The sequence below is a fragment of the Patagioenas fasciata genome, chromosome 18 (assembly GCF_037038585.1).
Source record: "Patagioenas fasciata isolate bPatFas1 chromosome 18, bPatFas1.hap1, whole genome shotgun sequence".
Lineage (NCBI taxonomy): Eukaryota > Metazoa > Chordata > Aves > Columbiformes > Columbidae > Patagioenas > Patagioenas fasciata.
The window spans coordinates 5138422-5165236 of NC_092537.1; the positions used below are offsets into that span (position 1 = coordinate 5138422).

General features: G+C 52.7%; 3 protein-coding genes across 10 annotated transcripts in view; 1 reads left to right on the forward strand and 2 right to left on the reverse strand.

Annotated features, from left to right (window-relative positions):
* Window positions 1–11635, reverse strand: part of TMEM104 (transmembrane protein 104) — a 43942-nt gene extending 32307 nt beyond the window's left edge. For 2 of the 4 annotated variants that reach the window (XM_065852592.2, XM_065852589.2), the window contains exons 1-7: window positions 11535–11635; window positions 9927–10052; window positions 7853–7974; window positions 5812–5893; window positions 4782–4884; window positions 4293–4373; window positions 129–228 (exon numbers count right to left, since the gene is read on the reverse strand). In XM_065852592.2, the coding sequence (XP_065708664.1) occupies window positions 129–228; window positions 4293–4373; window positions 4782–4884; window positions 5812–5893; window positions 7853–7974; window positions 9927–9971 (533 nt within the window). In that variant the 5' untranslated portion in view covers window positions 9972–10052; window positions 11535–11635. Of the gene's footprint in view, window positions 1–128; window positions 229–4292; window positions 4374–4781; window positions 4885–5811; window positions 5894–6316; window positions 6431–7852; window positions 7975–9926; window positions 10053–10819; window positions 10955–11534 lie in introns of those variants that run through there. The other 2 variants (XM_065852590.2, XM_071816257.1) reach the window with 2 other exon arrangements.
* Window positions 11636–11716: 81 nt separating this feature from the next.
* On the forward strand, window positions 11717–15388 carry NAT9 (N-acetyltransferase 9). Of its 5 annotated transcripts, XM_071816258.1 has the most exons (7): window positions 11717–11776; window positions 12093–12268; window positions 12937–13127; window positions 14025–14180; window positions 14404–14463; window positions 14632–14726; window positions 14808–15388. In XM_071816258.1, the coding sequence occupies exons 2-7, from the start codon at window positions 12192–12194 to the stop codon at window positions 14952–14954; spliced, it is 726 nt and encodes a 241-aa protein (XP_071672359.1). In that variant the 5' UTR covers window positions 11717–11776; window positions 12093–12191; the 3' UTR covers window positions 14955–15388. The 5 variants fall into 5 exon arrangements, with proteins under 5 accessions (XP_071672359.1, XP_071672360.1, XP_071672361.1 ...); XM_071816259.1 differs by lacking the exon at window positions 11717–11776 and having other exon boundaries at window positions 11784–12268; window positions 14040–14180; XM_071816260.1 differs by lacking the exon at window positions 11717–11776 and having other exon boundaries at window positions 11784–12268; window positions 13018–13127.
* A 2674-nt stretch (window positions 15389–18062) lies between these two features.
* Window positions 18063–26610, reverse strand: NHERF1 (NHERF family PDZ scaffold protein 1). The gene is made up of 6 exons (XM_065852640.2): window positions 26165–26610; window positions 21173–21334; window positions 20264–20417; window positions 19883–19923; window positions 19254–19352; window positions 18063–19133 (listed from the first exon to the last, which is right to left on the reverse strand). Exons 1-6 carry the CDS (start codon window positions 26549–26551, stop codon window positions 18969–18971), a joined length of 1008 nt encoding a protein of 335 aa, XP_065708712.1. The 5' UTR covers window positions 26552–26610; the 3' UTR covers window positions 18063–18968.
* Between the last annotated feature and the right edge of the window lie 205 nt (window positions 26611–26815).

Sequence of the window (26815 nt, forward strand, 5' to 3'; positions counted from 1 at the left end):
TGAGTCATTTCTCAGCTCTGTTCTTCACAAAGTGCAGCTGATCCCAGTCAGACTTATCACCCCATCAAATCCCCAAGCCTGCTCTCTCCTCTGTTAGCACGCAACCCCGCAGCGGGACACACACTCACCAGGTCACTTGCATGAGAGAGACGGGTACAGCTGCAGCATAGATGGCCAGGTCTCCGTAGAGGTAGATTATTATGCAGAAATAGAAGAGGTTGACACCCACTGCAGGAAAAGGAAATATTGTACAGGGATAGCAGAGCACACAGGGACTCTTGAACTCTGCACTTCAAACACACAAAGCTTTTTCAAAGTCTTAAATCATCATTTGCCTCCGTAGTTTACTTCTTTCTGCAGCAAACTCCACGCAAAGGTCACAGCAGCAGCCACAGGCAAACAGGTACCTGGTGCTGACAGACTTGCTGTGAGCACAGCTTGACAAACAGTGAAACGAAAAGATGCCTTTAGTCCTCTGCCAATCACAAACCCTCTGCTTGCAAACCTGCGGGACCTTCTCGTGGGGGATTTGGCCTCGCAGAGCTCAGGGTCCACAGGGCTGACCAGAGCCGTTTTGGGAGATTCCTCACCATTAGCAAGCTGAGCCAAAGTTCCAACCTGCAAAGCTTTAAAACCATTTCCACAGCCCTCTTAACACCTCACTGCCACAGTCTATGCTGTTCCTGCCCCATACTGTTTTCTTGGGTTCCTGGGTTTTTTGTTTTGTTTTGTTTTTTTGTTTTTTTTTTTTTTTAAAGCTTCCCTTGCCTTCAGCCATGAGATTAAAAAAAAAGACCACAAAAGTTTTACACAATTTAATTGGGTGCACAGAAGAACAGCTTTACTGGGGTACAATAAGACACCGCTGTGAAGGGCTAAAATCAGCAGGGTTAAAGAAATCTTGATGAGACCCCATGATTCTTTTCTTCCAGATAAGTCAGTATAAATCTCACTACGGAAAAACAAACTGGAACATGTTTTAGTTCAGAGACAAGTGAGCTACAAAAAAAGCCTCAGATTTGTTTCATTTAGGAAGCTAACACTGAAGGAAAACAGCACAAGGAACCTGTCCACACTTTCAAGTTGCGATGCCACCTGATGCTTAATCCTAATGCGGTTTGGGCAAATCAATTAACCTCTCCCAGCCAACTATCAAACAAGGACAGCATTACTGCAGGAATGAGGACTAATATTTCTACAGTGTTTGCACACCATACTAGCCCTGGATCTCCAGATGTCAGGAAACATTAATAGGTATTTGCCTTTGTTTAAATAAATTATTGAATGTGCTGAGCCTACTTAGCGTAAAACATTGCTAAAAAAGAGCTGTATTGGGAAAGCAGCAAGAAAACTTCCTGCTTCTGTGACGCGGCAAACTGAGCTCGTACAGTAGAGTTGTTCCTGCTCTGTCTAAACAGACAAATGGGTGATCTTACAGAAACTGTCAGATCATTTCGTATAGTTCCCCCCCTTGTTTTCTTCCTCTGCCAAAGATTTAAGATGGCTTCACAGTTAATGAGTCTCTGCATTGTTCTGAAGATGGCAACAAGCTATCTACCAGCTTTCTTCAATTCCCCATTAAAAAGCTCTGAGGACTGCAACAAATATCTGACAGAGGACAGAAGCTGCAAGGCACACTAAGCAGAGGACTAGACAGATTCTGTTTTGGTGATCTCAGGCCCCAGCTGCGCTGCGCACCCCCCCCCCAAAATAAGGCTGACACAAGCAGCTGAACCCCAGCAGCACACCAGGTACCCACCAGCACATGCTATAACCCAGTTCCAGTCCCAACTTCTCCATCTGTGGGTGGGCAGTCCAGGTGTCACTCCTCTCCCAAACTCCTCCTCACCTTTAGCATCAACTGATGCTAAAGGAAGACTTCAGCATCAGCTCTTATAAACTGCTGCTGACCCTCCCTGATCAATACTTCCATTACTGGACTCAAAACGGGGAAAAAAAAATAAAAAATCAATGTCTTCCCGTGGGGAAACAGCATGATAGATGTGCCTAGAATCCATTATTGCAATAAACGACTGCTTGGTCCCAGAAGAAAGCACCCAACACTGCAAATTAAAAAAGAAAAAAAAAGTAGTTCTTCAGAGCCAGCTCTTTTGAAAGAGCACACAGGCCCTTCACAGCCCAAACCTAAGCCAGCTCGCTTTAAGAAAGCAGGCAGTCTGAAATTGAGATTTATCCCCAGCTTACCTCCCAGGACTGCAGATTCAACTCCTGTCAGATTGTTGAAAATAAAAATCAGTCAAGAGAAAGGAGCAGAGAACTCGCTAGAAATCAGAGGCTTCGAGCTCTCTTGCAAAGCTTTCACCAGCCTTCCCTCTGGAGGCTGTAGAGTCCTCAGACACTTTGCGTTTGGATCTGGGCTTTGTACACCGTGAGCAAAAACCCACCCAGACATTTGCCAGATGTGACACTGCAGAGTTTGGTGCTTGGAGCCCAGACTCCCCAAGCGTGGCCCAGTTTCTCGGCATCAGGCAGTAGCAACTGGTCACTGCCCTTACGAAAGGCCTTGAGAAGGAAACACCTCAGCCAGGATCTGCAGAGGGAGGTACTTATCTCTTCTCCCCAACTGCTCAGCAGACCAGAGGGTGTCTCTGAGCCACAATTCAACAGCACAGGGATGGAGCCTCAGTGCTGAGCACAGAGGAAGGGAAAGCAGCAAAAGCGTTCCAGCTGCTCCAGAGCCTTCACTGTCTGTACCTCATCTCATCTGGAAGTCACAAGTTGTTTCAAGCTACGATCTGCAGCATTTCCAGCAAAGATTCAGTCCTTTGCATTGGGTTGAGTAGGTCCCAGGGGGGATCCCTAACACAGAAATCAGATAACACTGGCTAAAGCAACATTAAGAAGAGGGATTAAGATTTACAACGTTAAGCCGTTTATATCACTTCGCCTCCAAGTGTCCATCAGTGCCCAACAGGAGAGAGGACGTGTATTTCCAGCACCCTCTACTGCCCAAGCAGCAGCCCACAGCAAGGCAGAGAGGTCTGGAAGGCAACTGCCCAGCGCCAGGCTGGCTTTGGGGGGTCATTACAGTCTCCCCCTATGAAGCACATGCAAATAATGGGCCTTCTGGAGTTTGTTTGTGGGAGCACTCTGCTTCCTGTGATCCCCCTCTACAGCCAAATCTTCAGCAACACTGCTAAGCCCTGCTAGATGGTGCTTGGTCTCTAAGCACTCCCCAAATATTACCCTCCAGAAGATGACTGAGAGACAGGGAGGTGTTCAGTGTTTCTTTACAAGCAAGAAAACTTGCCCAGAGTCAGAGCAACCTACTGCTAGGAACAAGATGTCTATGGGTCTCCAACCCATCCTCAAGTCACCCACCTCTTCTCCAACTAGGAAAGTGCCAGTCTGCTCCAAGGTGGGTTGTTTTGATAGTCCTAAGTGATTTAAATCTACAAAGGTCCAGAAGAGGCACGCAGGGAAATGAAAAAGTTTTTTTCAATTGGACTTTAAAATTAGCAATAATATAGTTCAAAGAATTTTCACTCCTTAAGCCCAGCTGTCCTTCAGAAGCAACAGTCTTACGCTGGCATAAAGCTGATGTAATGTAGTGGAAAAAACCAGCCCATTGCATCTCTGTAAGGTGGCCAGCGAACAAGAGAAAATGTCACTTTACACAAGAAATGGGGCCTGACAGGCTCAAAACTGCACAGCCATGGTATCTGATGATTTTCTGGCTCTGCATAGCATTTCAAATGTGCTGTTTTACAAGTTCCAGAATACCTAACATAGTAGTTTGCACTTCTATTGCATGCAGCAATGGATATGGCTTTATTGCAGTGTGGTTACAAGTTTGTTTCCTGGCATACAAGTGACATTTAAAAGCAAAAAGACATCTGTCTATCATACGCACAACAGTTCAGCAGTTCATGTCCCAGCAGCTCTCTTGGTGACTCCCCAAACATACACAATCTTGAAAAGCTCTCCCCAGAAGTCTGTCTCCTTCAGACTCATACTTACGGGGTTCAGGGAAGCCCAAACATCAAATGCTACAAGCAAGACGGAACTAGTGAACACTACAGGTGGGCCCTGCTGCTTTAGACAGTGGAGATCACACAGGACAGATGCAGTTTAGAGTTACATAAAGGACAGTCAGAAAAGGTACCAACTTATACTTCCCTGCCTCAAGAAACTGGGTCCATAAATACTCTACTTTGGCTGGAATCACAAACTCAGGATCAAATACACAATAAGAAGCACACAAACTTAAAGAAATGCCAAACACACAACACACAGGAGGACCTGAAGGGTCTTTTGAAAATGTGACTCACCTTTATTGAAGAACATGGAAGCCATCTGGCCCATTTCCACCCTCTCAGTGATTTCAAAGATATTGGGTGAGCCACGTCTCTCTGCAAGTTGAGAACAAGCAGCATTACAATCAGTCATTCCAGTAAACCCAGAGGCCAGACTATCTGAAAAGATTCAAGAAGCTCTATCGACAGCTTGAAGGACAGTATGTACAACTCCACAGCTGCAGAGTCACTGGTCCAATTACTCAGCTGAATTAAGTTTAAAAGTGTTTTCAAAGTAAGATGTTCTCATCTTAGTGACCTAGAAGGAAAAGATCTTTATCAAACTCTGGTGGTGAATTGAATTCTCAATGAGTCTTATCTCACAAGTGCTGAGGACTTTGGGATGTGAGCATGTGGATTTGAGGGTAAAATGGACAGAAGAGTCCTGCTCCACTTGCAGGAGCCCACTGGGACACTGCACAGAAGAGGTCTCGGATACAGCAAAAGCATGAACTGGGTACTTACGAACTGACAGGATGGGTCGTGTCTCTGCTCGCTCGTAGCCATCTTGGAGGAGAACGTCACTGTCAGATACGCCAGAGGAAGAATCCTCATCCTCATCATCCTCCTGGAAGAACAGACCAGAGCACTGCTGAGATGTCTGCTACAGGCTGTAGCACCACTAGTGTCATCGTCTCACATTCTCAAAGGAAGGTCCCAAACAGGGATGGGCAGGATGTACAAACAGATGCATTTGCAGGGAACCTGTGGGCCAGGATTGGGATGCTGTGGAGAGCAGAAAAGGGCACGACCAGAACAGGCTGAACCAAGCGACAGGTTCTGTTGTCTTAGTAAGTCACGCACACAGCTACAGTGTCCAATTTGTGTAGTAATACGTGGCACAAGGAGGTTAGAAACTTCCAGCAGATCTGCAGAGTTGCAGAACTGGTAGGAAAAAAAAAAAAATCCAAACATATATAGTCTTAGCTAGTCAGAGCAGACAGGTCTAGCTCCCAGCTCCAACCCACTTACAGGCAGGGATCTAAATCAGTGCAAACAATTATGCCTTGCAGTGATCCAGAAAAGCCACTAAAGCCAGGATCCAAAAAGCCACAAGTAAATTTTACAGCAAGGACATACTTCAGAGCTGTCCACTCCCTGGGATACAGCCTGAGTGGCAGCAAGGACATTCCAGCCTGTCCCAGTTAAATGACCTGAGATCAGCAAGGATTTATAGACCTCAGCACACTCCAAACAGCACCAGTATATTGGCTGCCACCTCTCCACATTCATTGAGCAGTGCTTCTGGGCAAGGAGAGCGCAATCAGTAAGAAATGTGAACAGCACAAGAGATTTTTCAAAGCAGGAGCAGAAAATCCTGTCTTTAATGAGCAACCCTGCAGGGAACTAATAGCCATATTTTATATGGCAAAGGTAAGTACAGTAGGAATTTATTCCTTTAGAGTTACTAACGAGGCAAGGCAATGATGCAGAGGAATCTCAGGCAAGTCCTACGGGATAAAAAAGAAAATGGAAAATTAAACCACACACAAACCTTGCGTTTTTCCATCCTCTTCCATCGCAGCTGGGCATTTGCAGCAGCCATGGCTTCCACCACAAAGGTTGTAGTCATATAGCTAGAAACAAATTCAATAGATATCAATAACAGTCAAGAACTGTCACTGGACAGATATGGAGAATTATTCCCATCTGTTTGCAGTAGCAAACAAACCAAAACAACCCTCTCACCAGCTCCCCACACACGCTGTCTTTTTGGTTAAGTTTCATGTCAGTTTGCTGCTCCCTTTTGTCGTTGAGACTAAGGTGTTCAAGCAGACCACACAATGCAGTAAAACATAACATGCCTTCAGATATAAGAAGAAACTTTAGGTATCTGGAAGGCACCTTCCTAATGCCAGCTGAAGAAGGGAAGACAACCTTGTTACAAAGCTTTCTTCCTCTTTTTATGGCCTAGGACTAATGCAGGTCTATTGTGAAGTTTATCTATTAGGAGCTGTAGCAAAGGTATTGTGGTCCCTTAAAAAAAAAATAAAACTTACAAATGGCATCAGAAGCAAAGCAGCGATACAAGACCCAGGTGCAGATCACACATGCATGCAAATACACTCAGCTGGAGGCCAGGGAAAAGCTGTCCAGGAAGACGGCAAGAGCCACTGATGGAAGGAATAGCATTATTCCAGCTACAAACAGAACTATAATAAAAAATAATTTAAAAACCCCACCACCTCAAATCAATTCTATTTAGGTCTTTAAAGTGGTTTCTCACTGCTTCAGGAACTGGACTCACTTATCAAGCTCAAACGAGGTATTAGTTTTGCAAGAACAAAACAAAGCAGCCCTGTCCTGAGGCCCATGTGGCAACTTCCACCTGGACCCTTCTTGCACCGCAGGGTCCCCAGCAGGCACGAGGATAAACACTGGAACAAAAGCAACAGGGACACACACTTCCAGAGACACACAGACCTCTGAGCTGCCTTTTCTCAGTTTAATCTGGTGCAGTTTTGGTACGCAGGTTTGGAGGTCTGTGCTCTATTGCTGACCTTGAAGGATTGTTTGCTGGTGTTTGGTTTCATACACTGAATTTACACTTTTAGACTAATGGATCTAAAAGGAATTGCTTCCAAAGCTCCCAGTTACTGCAGCTCCCACAGTTTATATTTTATAAAGCCTTTGCAGCACACAGCTTTGAGGTGGGGAACTCATAAACATTACTATAGCCAGTACTGACTGTACAGCACCTCTATAGAGCAGCCCCTAACACATCCAAAAAGCACCGACTCCAAATCCCAGACAGAGCTGGTTACCGACAAGACAGGAACGTCTAAATTCCATTCTTACTAATGGCAGAAGGGGATCTTGTTTTATTTTCTTTCAAAACCAAACGAGAAGCAAGCAGGCATTCGCAGCCCATCAGAAAACAGTAAATCTATTAATAACTCCTGAGACATCAGTGCTGTATCAACAGCCTTCAGCTCCACCTGCTGCTCCAGCAGGCAGACGGCTGGGCAGCAGCTCATGGTGAGCCAGCAGGAAAATCATGCAACCAGCTCCAAGGTCTTGAGCAGCAAAGGTATGTGGGGGAATTAGATGGGCGCAGCCATACAGTAATTTGTTTTCCTGACACTCTTGAAGCTGCCCAGAGAATTGCCAGAAGCCAAAAGAAAACTAACACAACAGGTCGGCATCACATCTGCAGATCAGAGCACAGAGAAATGACCCTCTGTCACCTGGGACCCGGTTTGTGGTTGGGAAATGGATCCATGGCAGAGGCAAGCGTGAGATACACCCACAGGGAGGATGGTGTCCAAAAAGGAAGCTGGGAGAAAGGTCCCAGGAGACTGTGTACTGCAGAAAAAGTTTTCCCCATCAGTCAGATGGGATGTAGGATTGTACCACTGCTGGTCAGAAAATGCAGCCCTCCAAACGAGGCCCACAGACAATACAGGCACAGAGACCAACGCTTGAGCAGCAGAGGGGAAGGATCACACAGAAAAGCAGCAAAAGCGTTCACACTGTCCTTCCAGCTGCCCTCAACTGAACCCCCTGTTCCCCTCAGGCTCATTCTCACATCCTACCTCATAAACCCCAGGAACATGAGGAGGACGAGGCTGACGAGCCACCCGGCCGTCGCAAAGGCCTTCGGCATGGTGAGGGCTCCTGTCCCCACGATGAGGTTGAACATGTAAACCAGACCAACCTGCAATCGGACACAAAATCCAGCGTGAGAGTTTGCAGCTGGGCCAGAGATCGCCCAAGACACCTCACACACACACTGATTTAACTGGAGAAAGCAACCTTCGCGCAAGTAGGGTGGGAGCAAGCCCATGCTAGAAATAAATATAGGAGGGGATTGATAACCAAAGAGAAAAAAGTGAGTGTCAGCACATTTCTGGAGAAACTGATATTCCCCTCCATGTTTCTAATGTGTTTTTTTTTTTTTTTGTCTTTCTAACTTCTAGAAGCATGTGAGCTTTTTGCTTGTTTGTTTGTTTGCAAATCCACTGTCTTCCACCAGAAGGGTCTGCACTGTGGGTTGGGGTCTCTCCTCATTTTCTGACCTGAACCTAAGGAGTTATGACTACGTACATAACTTCAGAATCCCTTGTTCTCCCTTATTCTTAGTCAAGCCAGAAATATCCAAAGAGAACTCTAATTCAAAGCCTCCTTGGCATTTTATCAGCAAGCAGCTAAACACATTCTGAAGAAGGGTTTTTACTTCTAGAAGGGAAAGGATTATTCTCTCTCCAATGAGCATTTTTCTGCCCAAAAAGGTAACTGTGCACCTGGACAGGACCCCTCCAGACTATAAATTTAGCTGAATTCAAGATCAAAAATTGCCCCAAAGTATGTTTTTTAATATATGTCAGTCTCTCTCCAGAGGACAGCCAGTAAAGAACTGTGTTTGAGTACACTTTTCTGAGTGTGGAGCAACTGATATCAGGAGAACTATTCCCCAGAGGCGCTGCAAACGCTCCTGCTCTACATTCACTGACACGGGCGCAGCAAATTCATCTTTTGATGGGTCTCCCAGAAGGATGGAAAAAAAAAAATAAATCAACCATTGCAGTATGCAGGAAAGTTCTTTTCATGCAGAGCTGTCATTCCCCAAGCACAGCTCAAGTGCCCAGGGCTGTGACTCACTCTCAGTGAAGGACTCTTGAAAAAACACCTCAGGTGGTTTTCTTTGACTTTGGTCAAGTGGAGTGAGATGAGAACAGTGTGGGTGTATTCTGTGTGGCTAGACATCTTCAGGGAATGAGAAGAGAGCTCTAGCCTTGGAGATTAGACTCTAGGAAATTCATGCAACACTTACACAACAACATAAGGGCAGGTAACAATAGTCCTTTAGGGTCCAGACATCCTAGTTACTGCCTTGTTCTCTATTTTCTAGTTGTGACCTATTTCTGCAGCCTAAGATCCAGTTCATTAACACAGGGATGAAAGTTTTAAAGCACTTGAAAGCCAACACCAGATTTCAGGACCGGTTCTATATTTACTGCTGAGCTCACTTCAGACAAAAATGTGTATGCAAAGCACTGTTTATAAAAGCTGATGCTAAATGAACACTTGTGGCTATGAAAACCAGTATTTCCAGTAACATGGTAAAACCGTAATTGGCTCTGCAGTTTCACAGGACACCACATTACAAGGAAGAAACACCTTGATTACCGGTTTTAAGTGAAGTGGTTTCAAACAAATTAGTACAACAATTACAAATAAGTAAACTAAGAAATTCAGAGAAAAACATTACATAAAGTGAAAAAAAGAGAAGCAAAGCAGGATAGTTTCCATGTCACAGATGCTCCGTTTATGCTAGCTTCATGTGACAATTTGGGTTGATGAAAACATTAATAAAATATAAGGAAAGTGGGCAGAAGGACACAAGAGCTGGCATGGGGCATGGAACTATTTTTAACGCTTTTAGAACTACACCTTAACCAAACATCATCCCTGTGCAGTGCATAAAGGGATCTGTGATGTACAAAAAAAGCCCTACAAGTACTAAACATTTTTAAGTTTCCTTTGACCTCCATCACATCTTGAAACACTGAAGCTATGTCTGCGGGGTAGCAGGAAATTAAAACACAATGTTGAGAGAAGATGATTTTGAAAAGACTCCTGATCAAACCCACAAACAGCGGTACTTACGTAGGGAGAGTAGAGCTCTCCGGTATCCGTAATGCCACCAGCCATACTGACAATGGTGGGGGGGGCTCAGAGCAAAGCAAGGAGCGTGTTTTTGGGAGGGTGTTTTCAAATTCTGTTGTCTTTAACCTAGGGAAACATCATAAAGTTGTGTTAGCTTTGTCGGAAAGAGGAGGAACTCACGAGTCAGCTTTTATACATCAGTCTTCTGACATCTGAACAAAAGAGGATTTCAGCAAGATCTTGCCCTTTGGACAGATTTACCCCACTCAGCAGCAACACTTGGTCCAATATTCGCACAAAAAAGTTCTTGCACCCATTAAAAGTAACCAAAAGGCCCAGCCCTTTCACAGCACGTGAAGGCCAACCTTCACCTTCCCCAAACAGCCAGAAGGGGCCGTTTCGGAGACTAAAACCTCAAGATGAAGAAACGCTCCCTTAAGGGTGATCTCACATACACAGCCACTGCTCTTAAGACAGCACGTGCCTCCCACAAACCAAAGCAGGAATAAACCAGCCTGCAGTTTCCCCTCAAAAGCTCAAAGAAATAAGCAGACAAATGAAAATATGGGCCCTATGAATAAGTATCGCTACACATACTGCGGTTTCCAAAGCAGAAGTAATTGGGGAAGTTCACATTGTCTTAGGAAACTACAGGGGAGAGGGAGACTGAACTTTTTCTGTGGGGTTTCAGAGTCAATAAATAATTGGGTGTAGCTGAATTGTTTAAGAGCTTTAACAAATCCCTCACAGCCCAAGAGATGCTCCGCCTGAGCCACATCAACTGGGACAAACCATCAGCACAAACCTCACTACTAAAAACCCAAAGGGTTTGTAAGCTCTGACACACTAAGGGTGACACAAACCAGTCGGGCAGCACCACTCACTGTGCTCACCAGAGCAGCCTCAGAAGAATCGCAGAATGTCAGGGATTGGAAGGGACCTGGAAAGCTCATCCAGTGTAATCCCCCCATGGAGCAGGAACACCCAGCTGAGGTTCCACAGGAAGGTGTCCAGGCGGGTTTGAATGTCTGCACAGAAGGAGACTCCACAACGTCCCTGGGCAGCCTGGGCCAGGCTCTGCCACCCTCACCAGGAAGAAGTTTCTTCTCAAATTTAAGTGGAACCTCCTGTGTTCCAGTTTGTACCCATTATCCCTTGTCTTATCACTGGTTGTCACCGAGAAGAGCCTGGCTCTATCCTGTGACACTCACCCTTTACATATTTATAAACATCAATGAGGTCACCCCTCGGTCTCCTCTTCTCTAAACTAAAGACCCCCAGCTCCCTCAGTCTTTCAAAAAGAGGCCAAACATCGTATTTTCTAACAGCCCTCGCCTCAGCAGCCAGGCTCACCAGACCAAGGGGAGGCAGCGACACTGACAGAGCGCGGGACGCGGCCCGGACCCCCCGAGGCCTCCAGAGCCCCAGAGCCCCACGGCCCTGCCACGTCCCGCCCCACAGAAACCGCCAAGAGCCGCCCGCGGCCTCTCCCCCCGCTCCAGCTCCCCGCCGCTCCGCACCGGGGCCGCCCCCCCCGGCCTCACCCCGGTCTACACCCCCCCCCCCACGGCCTCCCGGACTCTCTCCCTCCCGGACCCGTTCCCTCACCGGCGGCTCGCGCCGCGGCCCCGCCCTCTCCCTCATCGCTGGGCCGCTCATGGCGCATGCGCCGCTCGCCGAGGGTGGGGGGGTGGAGCCTCTTCCGCGCACGTGACCGGTTCCTCTAAGGGGGCGGTGCGGGGGTGGGAGTGAAGACGCCGAGCGCGATTGGTTGCCGGAGGTGTTAGGGGCGGGGAGATGGGCGGGGCGGTGGGTGTGGTTTAGCGCATGCGCTGAGGGCGACGCGGCAGGTAGGCGGGTCCTTTCGCTCCCGGATCTCCCCTCAGGCCCCGGGGCTCCCTTGGGCCCCTTCCCTCAGGTCTTGGGGCTCCCCTCAGTCCTTGGGGTTCCCCGCGGCCCGATCTCCCCTCAGTACCCGGATCGCCCCGCGGTGCGTCGGCGCAGGGCGTCTCCACCGCCACGTGGGTCGTGAAGCGGCTCCTGTGAGGGCAGATCCCCAGGGCTCTGGGGCACCGATGCAGCCCTGCCCTGGGTTAAGAGGGGAACAGGGGAGTGCGAGAAGGTTCTGTGTGGGGGCCTGGTGTCAGCTGTGGTCTATCCTCACAGTGAGAGTGGCCATCACTGGCTCCAGAAGGGCTCCGGCCCATCCGTCGGCGTCGCTGGACACACGGAGTTGGGTGTTGGGTCTCTCTGAGCGCAGAGACCATGAAGATTAATCAGAACACGGTGCTGCAAGGACAGAGGGTGACCCTGGTGCCGTACACATCTGCACATGTGCCCCGGTACGTGGCTTCTGTCCTTTGAAACTCCTGGGCAGTCTGATTTCACTTTTCAAAGGGAGTGTGGTATTGAGAAACAGCACTGGCCGGAGCACTGCAGGGCTTCTCTTCCCCTGGGAGCTGCACAGCAGAAAGAGCACTTGCAGAAAAGCCGCTGATTTTGCCCTCTCTTTGCCTGGCTCCTGGCCAGGTCTGGTGACAGAGAGAACATCTGTGTACCCAGGGAAACACCTGGCTGTGAGTGAACCACCAGCAGTGCTCTTGTTCGCTGATGTCTTTCCCTAATGACAGTGGAAGAGCAAAACTTCAAGGTGTAAAGCCAGATGAATGTTTGATAAATTAGAGGCAGGCGTGCAGGCAGTTTGTAAAGTGCTAGCCTGGACATTTGTAGCCTCAGCATAAAGATACCAGTATTAGTCTTCTTGTCAACATCCAGGAGATGCTGTATCCATCTCAGTCGGGATGAAATGCACTGGAACTCAATGCTGAGTAGTTTTAAAAGCATCAAGTTTGCCTCGGGTGCTCTTCAGATAAAGCCACAGGATGGACAAACTTCCTGAATTTCCATGAAGGACATGAATTCCTGTGTTAGATAAGGGAAAGAAACTTGTGGATACTCTTTAAGTTGCTATGAATTCCAGGCTAGTGTTTCCCGGACTGTTTTCTGACAGCCTGATCCCTGGAGCGCTTGCAGAAATCAGCCCGCGATGCTGCAGCTCAGGCAGTGACCTGGTTGCGGGTGCCATTGTCAGGTACCACGAGTGGATGCAGTCAGAGGAGCTGCAGCGCCTGACGGCCTCGGAACCACTCAGCCTGGAGCAGGAGTACGAGATGCAGCGCAGCTGGCGGGACGACGCGGACAGTGAGGAGGATCCTAAATATTTTCCAAGGGTGGGTGGGAGGGGTGAACAGGTTCCTTCTGTCCTGTAAAGGACCCACAATGGGCTGAGAGTGCCTGGTTAGTGGTTCTTGCTGAAACAGAGATGTGAGAGCTTCAAACTGGCTTTCTCTTTATAGCTGCAATATGCTCAGGGAAGCAGAAAATGTCCAGGGCTGTTGGTGCCCTTTTTATGCTGTTTATCAAAGATCACAATGGTTTACTTCCTGCAATGTTATCTGCTGAGCTGTTGCAGCACAGTCAACACTCCCCAGGCCTGATCATCCTAAGAAGTTGGAAGGGGGTTGTATTTTTCCTTGAGAAATCAAATTACTTTATAATTACCTGGCTGAGGTGTGTTGACTGAATTGGTTCCCTGGCTCTCCTACAGGTCATGAATCACTGCCCATAAAAGCCTGGTAGGAATATAGCGAGCTGCAAAATACTGAGGCTGGCGAAGACCTTGGCCTGGAACATTTGTCATAGCTGGCGTTAAAAGCCTTACTAAAAACAAAAATAATGTGGACTAGGTGAATCACTAGGTCTCAGTCTCTTTTGCACCAAACAATTATTTGCCCAAACTTGCTGAAGGGTGAGACAAGACAGGGAGACCTCAGTTGTAGGGTAGATGTTTTCCTGCTCTCTAAATGAGCTGTTCGTAGTCTGGGTGTCTATGTCACGCTCACAATGTTTTTTTTTTTCTGAATATTTCTTATTTGTAGGGCTGGGAACAGGAACACTTGGTGTGGGAGCCCAAGTTATTAACTATTCCTCGCTGTTAACATGTGGAAACTCCTGTTCCTCTATCCACTGCATGCTTTTAATTTCATCCTTCTGTAACTTGTGAATAATTCTCCATGTGCCCTGAAAATGCTGCTACAGTTTTGTTTTCCCCAGAGTGCACCTTCATCGTGCTGGACACTGCGCGGTGGGCTGGGCAGGAGCGTGCGGATGAGGACTGCATGGTGGGGGACGTCAACCTCTTCCTCACCGATGCTGAGGATCCCACCTTGGGCGAGATCGAAATTATGATTGCAGGTCGCGTTCTGCTTCCGAGCTTGGGCATCTGTCACTGTGGCTAAAACCAGCTGCAGACAGATGTTACGTACAGCAGCTTTTTATTCTCCTTGCTGTACTATGGCTGTTCAGTCCTGATTGGCATCGTTTGCTGGTCTGGGTCACTGTCCTTTCTGAAAAGTACCCAGTGTGGCTGATTTGTCTCTCGGAACTGGATGCTGACTTGTGTGTCTCTCTCTTTCAGAGCCCAGCTACCGCGGCAGAGGGTTTGGCAAGGAGGCAACACTGATGATGATGTCCTACGGTAAGGGTGGCTCCGTGCAAGGGGGATGTGATCTCGAAGCAAGTATTCCCAGTGATGACACAAGGGTAGTAGGGGATCCATCTGCTCCAGAGACTGGAGTCCTGTGTTTCCATAGATGTGGCAGCCAAGCAGGTTTAGAAATGTTTATCTTTCTGGTTTCTTTTGCAGGAGTGAGAAACCTGGGGATCACCAAATTTGAAGCTAAGATTGGTCAGGAAAATGAAACCAGTATCTGCATGTTCAAAAAGCTTCATTTTAAGGAGGTACGATAACAGCCCCCAGAGAACAGGAGCAGCATTTACCCTGTGACCAGGACTGAGCTGTTTTTCCTCTGTACAATACAGGTTGCTGTGAACAGTGTTTTCCAAGAGGTGACGCTGAGACTGGATGTCGGTGACCAGGAGAGACAGTGGCTTCTGGAGCAGACAAACCATGTGGAAGAGAAGAGCTACGTGGAACCAAAGCTGCCAGCTGGGACATTGGAGACCTGACAGCACAGCCAGACATAGGTCTGGCATCCAGGGAGGAGATGAACACCGCCACGAGGTCTGGCTGTGGGGGACACCAGTGAGCCAAGGCTGCACTTGACTGTTTGGTCCTTCTCCTTCAGTTACTTTGTCATCTCGTCAACTTTGCACCTTGTTGCACCAGCCAGGAATTACTGCCTGAAATTTGGACCTGGAGAAGAGCCACAAATACACAGGCTTGACGAGGAATGACTAGAACCTTCACGTGCTGCTCCAGCAGAGCCTGAAATTGCCAGCAGTTAATTGATTCCTGGTGCCACCAGTTTCTGGACAGGCAGCACCCACTGTTTTTTCTTCCACTGCCCGTTGAGCAGGATTCATCTGTTTGACAGAGAGAGTCTCAGTGCAGCAGTAGCTCAGTCTGTTTTCTCCTGAATAAAAAAAGATAATTACAAAAATCTGAGGTTTCCCTAGAGCTGTCTGGGAGCAGCAGGGCTTGGCTACTTGTTTTGGCTGGTGAAAGGGTGGTTGGAAGTTGTGAAGGACAGCAGAGACTCTTCAAACCCTATTTTTTGGGGTGTGGTGGATTGCAGGGGGACACTACTGGGTCCTGAAAGCGAGAGACCCAGAGGTGGGCAAGCACAACCAAAGGGCAAATTAACAGAAGGAAAATTACTGATATCAGCTGACCAAGGCTAGAGCAGAGCCTTGTCACCTTGATGGCGTAACGGGGAGCACTAGCAGCTGCAGAGACAAAACCTTGCTGAGTTTTGGGGAAAGCTTTGGACCTGGAAACCTGAGGCCATCAGTGGAGGGATGTTGCACTTCATTTTCCCAGGATGAGAGTCAGGAGAACATAGCTGAAAGAAAAACAATAGCCATCCCCCTTCTTCAGGGAGCTCAGGACTTGCTCTGACGAGCCCAGTGGCTCTGTTCACTGCCCTCCAGTAAGATAAATGTGGGAAAAAACCTCTCTTATTGGGGGTGGATATATGTAGGGCAGGAGTTGGCCAGCCAGCCTCTGCGGTGATGTATTTGAGATCTGTTACTGGAGAAGAGGCACTTGCCTGACTCCCGGTGGACAGACCTCTCAGCGCAGTTATTGAGACGGACCTTTCCTGCTCTGCACAGCAGGGAAGCTCGCTGAGGGGAGGGGACAGAAGGTAAAGAGGATAACTGATGCTCCTGTGTGTTTTGCCACTGTAATAGCAGCCATAGCGGCTAATTCTGGACCAGAAATTATTTGTTCCAATTACAAAGTATCAGGTAATAGCTTTTAGACTTGCCCAGGGATGTTTTTATTGGAGACTGTGGAATTTTTAGTGTTGCTATGTCTGTATTTTTAGGGCCTGGGGGTTTTAGTTTTCCAATTTTAGTTAATTTAATTACATCGTTCCTGCGGCTAATATTAAAACCAAGCGTGGGAAGAGTGTATCGCGGTATTTTAAACAAGTGTTTAGTGTGGAAATAGTTGTAGCAAGAGCTTTGTGTAGTAATGAAGTGAAGAGTGGCTCTGCTTCCAGCTGGGATTACTCATGTTCCTTGTCACCTGCTGCAGGCAGGAATGGATTCTGCCCCCCAAAATGGGATTTGCTGAACTTGGGGGTGAACTGCTGGCTCTGTGCTCCTGCCGCGGAGCGTTTCATCCCTCTGCCAGCAGGACATCGCTGGGGTGGGATTTGCACCCATAAAAAGTGACCAAGGTGGGAAAAGTCTTTTCCTTCAGCTTTTGCTGCTGGGCTGGAGCGGGGGGCACAGTAAAACGCTGCTGCTGCAGCTCCCCATGCCCGGGCGGTTGCTGCGGAGCTGACGAGCACCCCGCTTGGCATCCCTGCTCTCCAGGCAACGCCAGCGCGCTCCCCCGCCTCCTTGGGCAGCTGGGAAAAGCCTTTGCCCTGGCAACCCAAAACAAAGTTGGGTCTGTCCTGGAGCTATGGGCCTCCCCAGGTTGGGGGGGTCCTGGCGGGGGAGCCAGTCCCCAGTCTGCTTGTTCAGGCAAAGAGGCAAAAATGCTGCTGGGTGCCCCCACTCCTGCCCTTTGTGGGCAGCCCCAGCCCACAGCATTGCTCCTTGTCCTGGGCGGGGACACGCTGCTTGTCCCAAGGGGAGAGGGTGGGACAGGAGGAGACGGGCTCACCTGTGCTCAGCAGCACCACCGCAGAGGACACAACTCAGGAGGACAAGGCAGGTTGAAATGGGCTCCCCCAGCTTGCAGGGGGGAGTGACAGCCAGCACACCCCCCGCAGATCTGGTGGCACTTTGTTACCTGGGCATCCTTTGAGCTGCAGCCACTCGTCTGCTCAGGTGGAGGAGCTTGTCTGGAGGCTCAGAGTGTGAAACACAGGTGTGCGGCAGGAGAGGAAGCGAAGTGCCAGAGAGCACAGCCCCGCTTTGTCCCCAGGAAGCCACCATCCGACTGTCCCTGCTGCAGTGTGGTGCCACCAGCCCAGCCCCACTGAGCCCCCCTGGCACAGCATGTCCCACACTCACCACTGCGGCAGTGGGGCTGAGCTTGGCCATGTAAAAACTGCCCCACTTGGGCTTAAAAATAGCCCTGGGCAGTGTGACAGAGACCTGGGGACATCCCAGCCCCCATGCTGTGGTCCCAGCCCCTTCCAGCACAGCACCATCCCCAACCCCACACCAAAACTCCTCTCTGCCCTGCTTTGCTCCCCAGACAGGGCTGAGACCCATCATTTTAGAGGGACAGTAAACCCTTGCCCCATTGCCCCCCCTGCCTCCCCCAGTCCAGGATGCAGCCCTGGGGCTCAGGCTCACCCCAAACCCTCCAGAGGGCCCGGGGGCAGATTTGGGCTCCCCGAGCAGAACTGCTGCCCCCCAACCAGACCAGCAGACCCAGATTAGAGCTTCACATCACCCCTCGCGCTCCCCAGGGGATTAGAGCCATTTAATCACACCGAGGCATTAACCTGCACTGGGACCAGCTGGTCCCTTCCCGACCACCCCAGCCTGGCTCCACTGGCTGCTCAGGGGCACTCAAACCAGCCCCACTGTGCCTTGTCTCTGGTAACATGACCTACCTCTTCCTCCAGCCCTGGCTGCACAATGAGCCCCCAACAAGCCCCCATACATCCTCAGGATTTGGAAGGATTTAGCCTTAAACCGGAGACCTGAAGTCAGGAAGGTTTATTCCAGTAAACAGAATTTCTCTTGAGCTGGACAGTACAACAACACCCGATCGCAAAACACAGAAACAAAACATCCACAGGAAGAATTTCCACGAAATACATTTAAAAAAAAAATAAACAGTGTGATTGGAAAACTTATTTTGGAAAATAAAACCCAGAGTCTATTGAGAAGCCTTTAAATTAAACAGTGTTGGATTCAAACCCTGATCAGCTCTGTCTCCAGGAGCAGATGCAAAGGAGATAATTATTGCTTGCTGCACTGGCTCCGGACACCTTCACCTCTCCCAAAACAGCCCTGGGGACAGGGTGCTGGGGGCTCCCTGCCATGCTGGGCACCCATGTCCCCCTCCTTGCACCCAGGGGTGAGGGGACAGGGCCATCGTGGACGGAGCTTGTGGAGATCGAACACCCCAGAGAGGAATTGTGGTGGGTAGGTAGGTGGGGTTTGCTAAAAGTCACTAAAAGCCTCAGGTTTTGCTGTTAAAGGGCAATTTGGGGGGGCTCAAATGGAGATGAGGTTTGGGGCTGAAGAATAATCAAGGAGCAGGAAGGATCAGAAGTGTTGGGCATCAGACCACCCCAAATCCCTGGTCCCCCTTAAACCCCTGCTTGTGCCTATAGGGGTGGGCAGGAGGAGAGGAGCATCCCAGGGATGGGCCCACAGGAGAGGGCAGCTCCCCAGCACCACCCCCCACTCTCTCTAACCTAAAATCAGTGCCCAGGACCCCACTGTGGGGATGCTCACTGCCCACCAAGCCCTGTCCCTTGGGTCAGGGGAGCAGCCCCACATCCCTGCCAGGAGCCCGTGGTGGGGAAGAGGAGGATGGGGGAGAGGTGGATGTGAAGTTGGGGGGGCCACATCAGACCCTCACCCCCCACCCTGGGCCCTTCACAGGTTGCTGAACAGTTCGTTTTTCTTGCTCCAGTCCATCTGGGGTGCCCGCTTGCTGGTGCGCTTCTGGTGCGCTCGCTCCTTGGCCACCGCCAGCGGGATGTCCAGGTCCAGGAGGGAGCCAGGTGCTGAATGACGTTTGTCACCCTCCTGCGCGTCAGGCTGGGGGGTGAGAGGCTGCGTCAGCGCCACCGTGCCACCCCCAGCACAGCCCCACAGTGGGGGCGCTCAGCGCCAGATCCCGCTTCCCAGCCACCACCTCCCCGGTACCCCCAGTCCTACCTCGCTGTGCGTCTCACTGGAGTTGGGGGACACAGCCAGTGGTCCGGGGCTGGACGGGCTCTCGGACACCGAGTTGGACCGCGGCTCTCCACCGTTTTCCTGGGGTAACACGGAGCAGGTGTGAGCAGGGCAGCTCCAGCCCTGGGGTTTGGGAACAGACCACGGAGCTGCGAGTCCCACCCGGGGGGGGCCAAGAAATCCGCCCTCCCCACACATAATCCCCTGTGGGCTCCAGGCTTATAAATACCTCAGTGTGGCAGGATTAAACCCCCACCTGACGGCCCTGGCTTTAGCAGGAGGAGGAGGAGGAGGGTGGCTGCAGGGCTGGATGCTGCCTCCCCGCAGCACAAAGACTCCCGCCCTGCAGCGTCATGAGGATGGAGGAGGAGGAAGGGAGGCATCGCAGCCACTCCCATGACCCTCAGCCCCACAGGCAATCCCCATCCTGGGAGGCACCAGCTCCTGGTCCCCATCTCAGTGGCACCTGTTCTTGTGTGGCAGCCTGGAAGCATCGGGGTCCTTGGTGGCATCAGCCACCCATGGGCAGAGGGGACACTTAAATGGGCAGGGTGTCCCCCCACCCAAGACTGGCATAGTTGGGATTAAAAGCAAGATGAGGCTTCTCTTACCTTCCCTATATCACCATTGGCAACTGGTTCTGGCAAAGGACCTGCAGGGCGAGGACACGGGTGCTGAGTGAGGATGTGTTTGCTCTGTCCCCTCACCACTGGGGACAGCAGTGCCCAGCAAGGGCTGCATGTAGCCAGTGCTCACCCAGCACTGCCCAGGTCCCGAATTTTGTAACCCATCCCTCACAGCCAGCCCTGCAGCACGGGGGGATAATGCTGGGCACCACACTCCAAAGCCAGGTGACTCTGCTCATCCCCGGGGTGACAAGACCTCCACCTCCTCTCAGGGACTCCCCAGCACCCCCTGGTTTGGGGACAAAGTGACATGGAGCCAGCAGAGGTGACACAAAGACCTCTCTCCACAGCACTGCCCCAGCCCACCTGTCAGGTGCTTCTCTGAGGGCACCACCTTGCACTTCTTGAAGAACTCATCCGTGAGGACATCCACCACCAGCAGCCTGGTCTCGTCACCGCCCGCCTTGATGGCGGCCACCACGTCAGCATGCTGCTTGCCCTCCATGCACACGCCATTCACCTGCAGGCATGGCACCGTGTCACTGCTGGGGCCAGGGGACACCCATGCCTCAGGAGCTCCACGGAGGGGCCGGCTACCAGCCTTGGTACCAGCCACAGCCTCAGCACGGCCACCCCACAGCCCCCCGCATGTATCTGGAGCCTCGCAGAGATTAGTGGTGAAGTCAGCAAAACCTCATTAAAAGCAGATTTTCCTCTGAGTGATTAGCACGGGATTGTACGGGCAAAGCTGCCAGGGAGCACCCGGCAGGGCATGGACTTGGGGCTGGTGCAGGACATGGGCAGGATGGACAAGGCACAGTCCCCAGAGATCCAAAAGCTTCACCCCACAAGAGGCAGCAGCTGCACGCCCTGGAGAGCAGCGGGGTTGGTGTTCAGCCGGTCATTGCCCTCATGGGTCACCACCCCACCTGGCACAAGCTCTGTCCCCACCCCAGTCACAGCCGGCAACAAGGCTTGGGGCCACCATGCACCTTGTCCTCAGCCTGCCCCACCCTGGGGACACTCCTGCTCTGGGCAGGGGACAGCACTATTGCCACCTAACCCACGTAAATCCACAGCGCTCAGCACCAGACCTGTGAGTGCTGCTCCCCAACACCCACTCGCACCCCTGGGTGGGGATCGCTGGGGTCGGGCAGCTGCACCGTGAGTCACCGCTGGCACTGGGGACACCATGCAAACAGCACCTCCCTCCTGGGCACCGGGATGCAAGGGAGCACCGAGCTTTCCAGAGAGAAACCCCCTGCCCCTGCATACCTCGATGATGCGGTCCTGGGGGGCCAGCCCCGCTGCCTCGGCCGGTGAGTCGGGGTCGACAGCGCGCACGTACTGTCCCGGACGGTTCTTGTCACTGTGCAGGTTGAAGCCGAAGCCATTGGGACCCTTCTTCATGTGGCACAGCCGGGGCCGCAGCTCCTCCTGCAATGGGGACAGCCATGGGAAAGCTGCTCCCAGACCCCCCCACCAACCAGGGACAGCACCAGGACCACCAGATGCCTGCATGGGTGGCTGGGACATGATCCTTGGGTGGCCACTTGCACCCACAGACACCTCAAGCTGGCACACAAAATGCCCAATGAACCCATGCTCTAGGTAATTAATAAGGTGCAGGGCATGCTAATTGCAGCAAAACATGTTACTATGTATGTCCCCAGACCATGCTCTTCCTTTTGGGATCACAATTGCAACTGCAATGTGAAAGCTGAGGAGGAAATAGAGCACAGGCTCCTGGGAAGCCCCCCCAGCCCATCCCACCCAGGAAGCCTTTGCTACTGGAGAAATCTCAGCCGCCAGTGCAGATCCCCCCCGTCACCCCCTTGCAAGGTGCACCCCCCCTCCATGGCAAACCCCGACATGGAACCATGGAACCCGTACACCAAAGCACCCACACCAGTTGCCAGCACAGTGCCTGGCCCCAGCAGCAGTCCCTAGCGAGGGTGGGGACAGGGAAGACCCACGACAAGCCCAAAAAGCAGGCTCTGGTGGAGCCGGGAGGAAGGCAGCACCTCCCTGGGTCCCTGCCCTGCGCTCCCGCTGCCCTTGGCAGCGCCGCGGGGTTGCTCCACACCGATAGCTCGGGACAAAGCCGCAGGGAGCACCCGGCTGGCAGTGCTGGCAGCGCTCCCAGGCGAGGAGGAGGAGGGAGGACTTTGCCCCTACCCGTACCAACAAAGCCCCAGCAGCCCGGGCTCCCTGAGAAACTGGGGCCATCAATTTGGGTGGGGGGAAAGGGGATAGCCTTGCAGGACAGACAGACACATCAGCACAGGGGGACAGGTCATGGCACCAAGCCCTCAAAGGCAGCTGGTGAAGGCAGGAGCACTCGCTGCCAGGGCAGCCTGGCCAAGCCGTGACCTGGCCCCCCATCATCCCCCCGCCAGCGGCTGGCAGCTCCCCCCGCCCAGTGTCCCAGCCCACCTTCGCCCTCCCCAAAGCCCTCCTGCCAGCAGGCAGCCACTGTCCTGCCTCCCGGAGGGAAAAATCTGAATGCATCCAAACCCCCAGCAACTGTATCCTGCCCGTCTCTGGGGTGAGTACCCCATAGCAGAGCATCCCGCCATCCCCAAAGTCCCCCCGCCAGAAGGACCTGAGGTGAAAGGGCTCGAAGTCAACACCTGGGTTGTGGAGAAGCCCCACACTGCAGGAGAACAGAAATGCCCCTAATTTCTATAAGCTTTTGCATCCTCTCCTGCAATACCAGCAGCCCTGCTGCCACGCTGGGGCACGGATTAGCTGGGAGAGCCTCCTAACGAGCAATTACAATCTCCGGCGGGGAGGGTGGTGGGGGAAGCTGGACTCATCCCCCAGCATGGGCATCCCTCTCCACTGCACCCAAGTGTGCTGGCAGAGATGCCCACCTGGGATGAGGAGCTCAGCAGCATCATGTCCCTGTTTCTGCTCTGGAAGAGAGCTTGGGGCATCTCCAGACCCTTCTCCTTCCAAGAACATGCTGGACCACCCCTCCCCAGCACCTTCAGCCACCCAGCAGGACTAGCAGCCCCAGGGATATGGGGACCCCAAATGCACAGCATGCCAGGACCTGCTCCCCTACTCCCAGCCCCACAACAGCAACTTCAGGGCAGCTTTTGAAGCCCCAAGCACCAGGAAACTCCCTGCAGCCCTACAAGCAGCAACAAGCCCATGGGCGTCAGCATGCCTGCTTACTCAAAGAGAAACACAACGGCTCTGGGGACGCCCAGGCCAGCAAATTCACACGGGTCCCGAAATCTGGCGCACACATTTGGGCTTCATACAAAGGGGATGCAAAGCAGCCTCCTTGCAGCATCCCCGTCACGTCCCTTTTGACTGGAGTTGCTTTTCATGCAGCTGCCTTGAGAGGAAATTTAATTCATTTCCTAATTAGACACCAGCTACCCCCACTGCAGTGCTCCAAAATGGGGGAAATCTACTGCCTGTTACACCCCAAAACGCAACCCTGGGAGGCTCACCCAGGTTTTACAAGGAGAAATGAGCATTACTGCCAGGAACGGTTCTTATTTAGCACTAAATTTGCAAGAGGAAAGCCTGGGGCTGGCAGCAAAAGCCTTGTCCTGGTGAAAGCAGCCCCAGTCCGTGCCAGGGTGCTGGGCTGGCAGCTGCCAGTGCTGCCTTGCGGTTTGCACCGAACTTTCTCAAGACACTCCCCAGCAGCTGAAGCCTCCGGAAACTCAGGCGGGGGGAGGACGAGCTGTCACACTGGGGACAGTGCCCGCGGCACAGGGCCCCCGGAAACGGGGCTGGCCTTGGGGTGTGAAACTGTCACCTTGCTGGCTCAGTGCTGCAGTAGAGGGGTGCGGGGATCAGCTCCCCAGGTGCCTCCAGGGAGGCTCAAAACCTCCGCTCCAGCATCAGGGCTGTTTGTACTCTGAGGGTTTTACAGGAATGAGAAGGGAGCCCATGATGACCCCCTAAAAACCTGCTCAGCCCATGCCCAGCACTAGGAGCCATGGGGGTGTCTGAGCCCACTGGCACAGGGGGGTCCCAACCATGCAGGACCCAGCAGGGTTTGCAGAGAGGTTGACTGAAAGGTAGGAGACATCAAGCCCTTGTTCAGATCCAAAAAGGGTGCAGGTGCTGCCAGCCAACTCTCCCAGCAGCGTCTCCAGGCTCGTTAAGCAAATAAAGGCAAGTCCAGCCCAATAAAGCAAACAGAACTCTGACACATGCAAACCTGCCACTCTCCTCTGCAGCGATCTCAGGGGAATCCCACCAACCATGGGGCTGGGACGGGGCTGCTGGGGGCTGTGGAGGGACAGGATTGCAGGCACCGGCTGCCTGCCAGCAGCCAGAGAACAGGCACGCCAGTGTGTTCCCTGTTCACCAGAGAGAAATCCCAGTCTGCCTGCTCCAGCTTGGCCCAGCATCCTGCCCGGCATCTGCCCATCCTGGGCAGCAGGTGTCTGGCCAGGGCAATGTCTCCAAACCCGCTCGCCTTGGCTCTCCTGCCCTGAGCACCAGGCCCTGCCCCAGCTGCAAGATTTCCTGCTACCTGTTGAGAAACCATCTGTGGCAATGTCACCCCATCTCACCCACAGTGCCACCCACTTCCTGCTCCCGCACAGAGAGAAACCGCCTGCGGTAGCTCTGCACGGGCTGTGCCCTGTACCTGCCCCCTGAGACTGCAGGACATCTCCAGCTTGGGCTGCCCCTCCAAAACCCCATGGCATCTCCAGCTTCCCAGGCCCTCTGCATCGTGACCGACAAGCTCCTGTGAGCAGGCAGCCACCCTGCAGCGTGTCAGGGCCCTGATTCCACTGGGGACTGCATATCCTCAGCCCCCCCAGCTTGGCAGGGGACTCACTCAAGCTACATTAGCCATGTCCCTTTTATTTTTCCCAGCTCATGGAGAGATCTTGGAGAGGAAAGCACAGCACAGACAGTCTCGCTGGCCCTGAGGGACCACTGTCACTGTGACATACGGGAGGGCAGGCACAACCCCCTGCACAGGGCAGCATCACAGCCTGGCACAGGACCAGACCCAGGGGACAAGGGATGCTATGGGGGACAGTGACAGGGGCAGAGCCTGGTTGTTCCCACGTGAACAAGCACATCCAGGAGGTGCTTTAGCCAGGGAGGGATGAGACCTCTGCCCTGCAGTGTATCAGCCCAACCGAGGGCAACGAGCACCCGGCACCGGGGTAAAGTCCAACAGGACACACAATAAAAAAACACCTGATCCTCAGCAAAACCCTGCGTGACAACAGCTCAGTGAGGCAAAGTCTGCCTGTGGCTCAGCACCAGCACCGGGAAAGCCCCATAGCACCAACCCGGCACAGCTGGTCTTTGGGAGCTGGTCACAATAGCTCCCCAGAAGGTCCCCCACGTTGAGGACACCAGGAACCTGCTTCCCAGGAAGACCATCCGCATCTCTGTGGTCACAACAAACATATGTTTTTGCTGAGTAAATAAAAAGCAGTATTATCTTCAGCAGCCCAGAGCGTCTCTTAGGAACAGCTCCAGGCAGGAAAGGTCAACTATTTCTCAATTCCTCACCTTTCTACATCACTTTGTTTGTGCAACTGCTAACTCCCACATGCTGCGTAAGGCCGACATTCCTGAATTAGTAAGTGTCTGTGCACGGGGACCCACGGATGGGATCAGTCTCCCCCAGCCTGGAAAGGGCTCCATCATCTCTGCTCGATGGCAGAGACCAGACACACTCAAGGCACAAGTGACTGCCACCAACGCTCAGTCACAGCCCCCTCCCCCGCCAAATACCCCCTGCCACAGTTATTTTGGTGTATTTTGAAGCAGGTATTTCGGGCAGGGGCTCACCTGCATGTCTTAGCTCACCACCGCCCTCCCTCCCTGTTGCTTTTCTCACCCCGTTTTACCGGCCTCGCAGCATAAGGAGGGGCCAAAGGGCTCCGGGACACGACGAGCTGCTCGGTTACAGGTCCAAACAGCCCCATCCACCCGCCTGCCCCCGCTCACCACCCAACACGACTGCTAGAGAAAAACGTTAAGCAAAAAAACCACATTAAAATAAAAAAGGAGGCGGGGCCCGGTGTCACTGCGGAGACACGATTGAAACAGAACCGAGAGCGAAACCACACAAGGCGCCCCGGGGAGACCGGGGCAGACGCGGCGGCGACTGCTCTCGCCCGCTCGGCTGGAAGGCGATGACCGGGGCCAGCGCCGGGAGGTCCCGACACCCCTCTGCTCCCCAGACACCACCTCTTCTCCCAGAAAACTTCTCATCGCCCGAAACCCCTCCTTGGCACCACCACCCCCAGGCCGCCCATTTACCCGCTGTCCGCCGCCACTGGGCTCCCGCGGCTCCGTCGGCTCCGGGGCTGCCTGTCCGCCGCTCACGGGGGGCTCGGTAACCGACCCGCCCCGCTTCTGCAGCTGCTCGTCGGTCACCGACTCCACGACGAGGAGGCTGACGGCCCCGGCGGCGGCGCGGATGCGCTCCACCACCTGCTGATGGCTCTCCCGCTCCACGTTCTCGCCATCCACCTCCAGCAGCCGGTCCCCGGCCCGCAGCCCCGAGCGCTCGGCCGGTGAGCCCGCCTCCACCAGCCGGATGAACTGGCCCGGTTTGCCCTTCTCGCCGTGCAGGTGGAAGCCGTAGCCGTCCGGCCCCCGCTCCAGGCGGCACAGCCGCGGCGCGGGGCCCCCGCTGCTGCTCATGGCGGGAAAGCCTCCGCCACCCGGTCCCGCCGTTCGCGTCGAGCGCCTCTGCGCGGCCACCCTCCCGCCCGACATTTTATATACAGGGGCGGGGCACGGGACGGCCGACCGCCAATCGGAGAGCGGGGCGGGGTGAAACTGACCAAATAAGGATATCGATGGGGTGGGGCCATGCAAACAGAGGAGGCGTGGTTATGCAAATATACTGGGGCGTGGCGAGGCAGGCCTAATAAGGCGATAATGGGCGGGGTCATGCGCGCATAT

Coding starts and splice junctions, on each gene's coding strand:
- NAT9 (XM_071816258.1), top strand. CDS start 12,192: ATGAAGATTAATCAGAACACGGTGCTGCAAGGACAGAGGGTGACCCTG. Junction 13,128..14,024: donor CTGGCGGGACGACGCGGACA/GTGAGGAGGATC, acceptor ATGCTGCTACAG/TTTTGTTTTCCCCAGAGTGC. Junction 14,181..14,403: donor GATCGAAATTATGATTGCAG/GTCGCGTTCTGC, acceptor TCTCTCTTTCAG/AGCCCAGCTACCGCGGCAGA.
- NHERF1 (XM_065852640.2), bottom strand. CDS start 26,551: ATGAGCAGCAGCGGGGGCCCCGCGCCGCGGCTGTGCCGCCTGGAGCGG. Junction 21,335..26,164: donor CCAGTGGCGGCGGACAGCGG/GTAAATGGGCGG, acceptor TCCCCATTGCAG/GAGGAGCTGCGGCCCCGGCT. Junction 19,134..19,253: donor CCAGTGAGACGCACAGCGAG/GTAGGACTGGGG, acceptor CTCACCCCCCAG/CCTGACGCGCAGGAGGGTGA.